At 42.4% G+C, this 5,987-nt stretch overlaps 1 protein-coding gene across 1 annotated transcript; it reads left to right on the top strand.

Annotated features, from left to right (window-relative positions):
* Positions 1–245: 245 nt before the first annotated feature.
* si:ch211-11k18.4 (uncharacterized) lies at positions 246–5,333 on the top strand. Its single transcript, XM_061089839.1, has 12 exons — positions 246–519; positions 946–1,057; positions 1,524–1,617; positions 1,800–1,854; positions 2,057–2,197; positions 2,525–2,685; positions 2,912–3,010; positions 3,119–3,264; positions 3,623–3,794; positions 3,882–3,994; positions 4,371–4,455; positions 4,546–5,333. The coding sequence occupies exons 1-12, from the start codon at positions 402–404 to the stop codon at positions 4,603–4,605; spliced, it is 1,356 nt and encodes a 451-aa protein (XP_060945822.1). The 5' UTR covers positions 246–401; the 3' UTR covers positions 4,606–5,333.
* Positions 5,334–5,987: the final 654 nt, after the last annotated feature.

Genomic DNA, 5,987 nt, shown 5'->3' with positions numbered 1-5,987 from the left:
TCTGTGTGTGTATGTGTACATGATCAAATGGTTGTTCGAGGGTTATGACCTGGTTCTAGGGTTAGCATTAGGTTTTAAGTAAAGCATTTTAATTATGAATGGTCAGGGTTAGAGTTTGCATTATGCCAATGAGAGCCCTCACAACCATAGAAAGACAAGTGTGTGTGTGTGTGTGTTCATGAGTTCATGGCTATAATTCCACGGCTGAAACTACATTACCCACAAGCCCGTGCGCCAGAGACAGAAAGCCGCTGAAGCTGACGACGTGGCCGCGCTGTCTCCACGCACCGGGGCGATTCAAACCACTCACACACACCGGCTTTGTTCCCAGCGTCTCCAGCTCCCTGCTCGGTCACCTCCCCGGGAACCTGTGACTCCTCCATCCCCGTGGAACAACCACCATGTCCGGACGGGTGAAGAACCGAAGCGCCGCCAACGCGGAGGCTCTGGCCGGCTCCGTGTCCTGCGACGAGCGGATCCTGCGGGACTGTCATCAACTGTACGCGGATCCCGACAGCGGTGAGCGGGGCTGGGACTCGACCTGGTGACCTCCCGGGTCCAGGAGAGACACGTCTGGTTAGGGTCGCTAAACTAGCAGGGCTAACTCGGTGGTTAGCTAGCTAAGTTAGTGTGTAAGGCTAGGCAGCAGGGAGCTAACTGTTAGCTAGCTAGTAGGGATTCAATTGTGGGACTTGGCTGACGAGCTATAGTTACCTCATCCTCTGATGTGGCAGCTTTGAGTTAATGATGACTCCGGTTACAGACATTTGAGCAATGGAGCTCTTGGAGTTTAGTTTTTAACTAGTTTTTCTTGCCAGTTTACAAGATGTATGTGTTCCAAAAAAAATGAATGAAAGTTTGCTTTGAGTCATCCAGTTATTATGGGAGTGATCAGGGGAAACAAAAAAGTAAAGTATCCGTCCCAATGTTCTCTGTGTTGTTCAGGCTTGATCAAAGTGGCAGCATCTGTGGGTGTGAAGCTGCTGGCTCCCAGGAAGAAGATCACTGTGATGCTGATGGGAAACCACTCTGCTGGGAAGAGCTCCTTCATCAACTGGTGAATAGTCATCCACTTCATCATGGACATATTATCTAATGTGTTTGTAAAGAACTAGGAGTAAACTAATAAAACGTGTGTATGAGAATGACGCACGACAGTGACTAATTGGATGCCTGATAAAAGTAGCTGTACAATTAGAGAGGTATTTCCAGACAACATCTATTGTGTTTCTAAGTTTCACTCTTTTTGAGCTGAAATGTTAAGATATTCCTATGAAAAATGAAGAAAGACAAACTGCACATATTACTGATCCTGTTCAAAAGTTAAAACAGTCTAAAACTGTGAAATCTACATCAGTACCTGATCATGCACTTGTTAATGTGCCTCCTGCATGAACTACCCAGGTACTATTTCCCTCTTGTAGTGAATGTGTCTGACCCAGACCATCTCCTGCTGCGTTTCTTCATATTTGAAGGGGAAACTCTTATGACGACTTATGTTTGACTTTGTCCTTCCTTGACAGGTATGTGGAAGAGCACATCCAGCGCACTGGAGTGGCTATTGAGACTCAAGGCTTCAGCTTTATCACGAGTGGACGGAAGAGAGAATCTCTCACAGTGAGTGCAGCAGGAGCTTATGTCTGCGAAGTAGATGCATAGTTGTTCCAGTGAAATTTAATAATAAGTTCAACTATCAATCGCTCACTTTCAGTTTTAGTAACTTCTTATTAACTCAGTTTATTACACAAAAACGAAATGAGATTTCAGCTCAGTGAGACCGATCTTTCTTTTCTCTTTAGGGAAATGCCACCCTTCACCTATATCCACACTTCAAGCCACTGCAAGAGTTCAAAGGTGAGATTTTCAGCTGCTGCCAAGCTCACCAGTGCCCATGTTGCACAGAGATTTTCTATATGTTGTACTTTGTCCATCTTTAGTATTTATTCCAACTTGTTTGTGAGTAGCCAGGAGCCCTTCTTGAGACAAACAGTATTGTTTAACGATAGACTTTGATGATTGATGTGCTTACTGATATTTTCTCTATTTTTATATCTAGGGGTTTCAGAGTACCTGAGCACAGAGATCTGCACGTCACGACAGAAACGGTTCAGCTTGGTGACCTTTGTGGATTCGCCAGGTTTGGTGGACGGTGATATGAAGTATCCCTTCGATGTGGACGATGTGCTCATGTGGCTGGGTGGGTTGAAACTGATGAAACTTGGCTGCTATTGTACTGCACAGTTAGCAAGGCTTTGTGTTGGATCCAAATTTAATATACTGTATGCAGTTCATTAGTACTTTTCTATTTTTAATGTCATAACTTCCTGTGAGAGCTTAAGCTTTGTCAGCTTTCGCTGGAATCATGTTTTCTCTGTTTAAAACTGTGATATGATTCTAAATTTTGTGTCGAAATATACTTACGCATAGAAAATTGACCAAAAATCCTCCCCTGAGCAGTAATGATTAACTTTCTAATATTTGACCAACCCTGTAAAATAATTGTCCTTCCCACTGACCCTCTCAGGTGATCTCTGTGACCTGATTCTGGTCTTCTTTGACCCCATGGGTCAGGCTCTGTGCAAGCGCACACTCAACATCGTGGAGTGTCTGAATGAGAGACACGGGGACCGCCTGCATTTTTACCTGAGCAAAGCGGACGAGGCTGGAGGAGAGTCGGACCGACAGGTGTGCACAGCAACAGCTCACAATCAAAATGTGTCATTAGATCACCACCAAAACTTTCTGTCCCTGTATGATTTTAAAAAAAAAAGCATCCATTGCTTTTTTTTCTGACTTACATATCAGTAGAGGTCATGCATGCTCACTTTTACACAATAGAATAAACTCCCAAACTCAGTATTGGAGGTGACATCCTCACTCTCTCCTTCTGACTTATTTCTCGTTTTCTCAGAGAGTAATGATGCAGATTGTCCAGGAGCTCTGCAAGCGACCAGGACTCAACAAATGTGGCTTTGACATGCCCACCATCTATATCCCCAATCCTAACAAGGTAAGAGCTGCACTGTCAGCTCCCTTTATTTGCTCTTTGCATCCAGTGTCATTCCAATTAGTGAGTAGTACAGGCTGACAATGAATTTCTTCGTTCTTCTCTTCTTAGCCAAGTCGCTGTGTGAACCAGATTGAGGAAGTGTGTCGCGCCATTGAGAAAACGATCAACCATACGGTCCAGAATGCCCTCAACTCTCTGGAGAAGGACTGTGAGCTCATCAGTGAGGCCGTCACTGACACGCTAATTAACGACAGGTAACACACACAAAGGCTTTACGTTACACAAACCTAATATCATCTCATAGAAGTATGGACCTGAGCAGCTACACACTGTAGTGCAAACCATAAACTGAATATTAAGATGGATGACACGAGGGCTCGCCAAACGTGAAGCCAAAACATCTGTTGCCTCCTGCTGGTTGGCTGGAGAATTGGTCTTAACCCAGCCTCCTCCATGATAGTGTGTGTATCGACTGCAAGATGGCAGTGTTCATATCAAGAATATTTGGCTTTATTTAGATAGTGGGAGGACGTGGAGATGATAAACAGCTATGATCAGTAGCATCAGTCCTCAATGCTCCCAGAGAATAACCTTGACCTTCTGCTCTCACAGGCAAACCGCTATAGAGAACCGACGAGCACGTTGTAAGAGCTGCTTCCTGACTCTGCTGGGCTTCACCGTCCCGATGGCTCTGCTGGCTCTGCTGGTGCTGGGCATTCTGTCCAAGGAGCTGCTGGATGTGGCTCTGGGCAAAGAGGGCACACAGGCGCTCTCACTCTACCTGGTGAGTGCCCATTCAAGCAAGAAATACATTCACAAAGAGTATTTTAAAGTCATCAGGTGTAATTGTAGCTGCTCTTGTAATCCACAGAATCCCATAGTGAAAATGTTTGAGTCCCTCTCCATGGAGCAGCAGCTGTACGGCTGTGGCGGACTGATCTTTCTCTCCTTCCTCCTGCTCATCGTCGCACGCTACTCCTTCAGGTAGGATAGTCGGATCTCAGCACCATCACAATGTCCTGAAATAACACAGAATTCATTTCTACACTATTACCTACTTATTTTACTACTTATTATCCCTACTTTATATAACTGCACTCTTATGCAACGGTGATACTTTCAGTTCCCTTTGTGAAATCAAAAGATCATCTCGGTTTAGTTTTCATAAGGAAGTAGAAACAGTCCTTTCACTCTGAGAACATTTTTAGTTGTGCAGCTGCATGTGATAATGGCTCCCTGTGGACTTGGCCCCAACAAAAAACAAAGCCTTTACTTCTTTTCCAACCTCTGCATCTACTGTATTTCACAAACCTGATCCAAATTCTTGGTCTTTGATGTGTTTCCCTTCGATTCTTTGCAGAACTCGACCAACTATGTCAGGCAAACAGAAAAGGCAGCTGCAGGAAAAGCTGGAGTATGTTCAGGAGGTGGTCAAGAACAAAAAGGTACCGTGAAAGTCACTGACTCTGAAATGTTTCTGGCTATAAATCGGCTGTGTTGAGTTACGTTGTTAATTGTTTATTCCTTTCCTCTAGAAACTTCTCTATGAAGAATACCTTCGCCAGAGTGTCAGCGACCAGGACATGGATGCGTAGAAACCGTTGTGATGCACTGAGACCCGGCTTCCCCACAGCGACCCGCGTCTAACATGATTCCAGCATCTCACACCAACTGGCTATTTTTTTTAATTGTGCAGATGTAAATTACAGTCATAGGCACTTGGTACAAATTCTGGTGGTTTGAGTTCTGTAAAAAAAACTTGATGTTAACTCTGTAAACGACACTACCTGCAGATAAGCAGGGTTCACTCTCACAGCAGCAAACTCTAATTCCAGATAACATGTTTGTTTCGGGCATTTATAAACACGTCCTCTGTGACTGCTCCCCTCAAAGGAATTCAGGCTCACACCACTTTAAGATATTTAAAGAAATGCAAACTATTTATGATATTACTTTATCAGAGAAATTGTATTTTGCTTAAATGACATATAGCACTGGTTTACATAGGTCACTTTGTATGTGTTGCTGTTTTTCCAAGACTTTCACCAGCATTTTATACAGTATTTTGTCTGCTTCATGACTCGTATCAGGAAATACAGTTTTGGTATCAACGCACAAATTTACATCATGAAGTTCTGTGTCAGAATATGAAGAATATTCAATTATCCACACAACGCCTGCAAGTGAAGTAAATCAAGATTGTGAGACTGAGATCAACCCGTTTCAGTGACTACTTCTGCTTTTTGTACTTTCCTTGTACTTTCCTTTTGTACTTGTGACTGTTTTAAATACAACTGATTAATAAATAAAATTATGTTCAATACAGAGAGTGATGTGGCCTTTTTTTTAACTTGGAGATGGGTCTGAAAAGAGCAGGATGAAGATATTAAGTAAAAAAGTGTGGGACAAACAATGATGGTTGAATTAGGTGACTATAAACATAACGTCACAATATATGTGATAGTTAACAAAATGTGATGATAAATAGAATATGTAACATTCAAAATACAGACAATAAACAAAGCGTGGCAAAAAGTCATAATAAATAAGATACAACACTTACAAATGTCGCAATGGATGCAATATGTGTATAATGAACATTATTCAATAACAATGTAACAAATGTTCAAATTTACAAAATATGTCATGAAAAACACATTCCAATAAACAAATATGTGGCACTAAATTGTGAATGAATACAAAACATGTGGCAATAAACCAAATATGTGGATAATGAATAAAATATGTAGCAATAAACAAAATATGTAGAGTTATTTATTTATTTTGTAGCCTTGAATGTGGCTCAAACTGGGGCTGGGTGGCCTCCAGGGGTCAGCAGCTACTGGTTAAACTGGGTGGAGGACATGTGGGTGTGTTAGCACTTCAGTAAACAAACGTGTCAACTCCTTTTCTTAGTTTATTAACAAACAGAAAGTGAAGAAAGAAACAGAGGACAGAGGGACAGAGGAGGACAGGA

Source organism: Limanda limanda, chromosome 17, assembly GCF_963576545.1.
Source record: "Limanda limanda chromosome 17, fLimLim1.1, whole genome shotgun sequence".
Taxonomy (NCBI): domain Eukaryota; kingdom Metazoa; phylum Chordata; class Actinopteri; order Pleuronectiformes; family Pleuronectidae; genus Limanda; species Limanda limanda.
This window is presented reverse-complemented; position numbering and strand designations above follow the sequence as displayed.

Coding starts and splice junctions, on each gene's coding strand:
- si:ch211-11k18.4 (XM_061089839.1), top strand. CDS start 402: ATGTCCGGACGGGTGAAGAACCGAAGCGCCGCCAACGCGGAGGCTCTG. Junction 3,011..3,118: donor ATATCCCCAATCCTAACAAG/GTAAGAGCTGCA, acceptor TTCTCTTCTTAG/CCAAGTCGCTGTGTGAACCA. Junction 4,456..4,545: donor AGGTGGTCAAGAACAAAAAG/GTACCGTGAAAG, acceptor CCTTTCCTCTAG/AAACTTCTCTATGAAGAATA.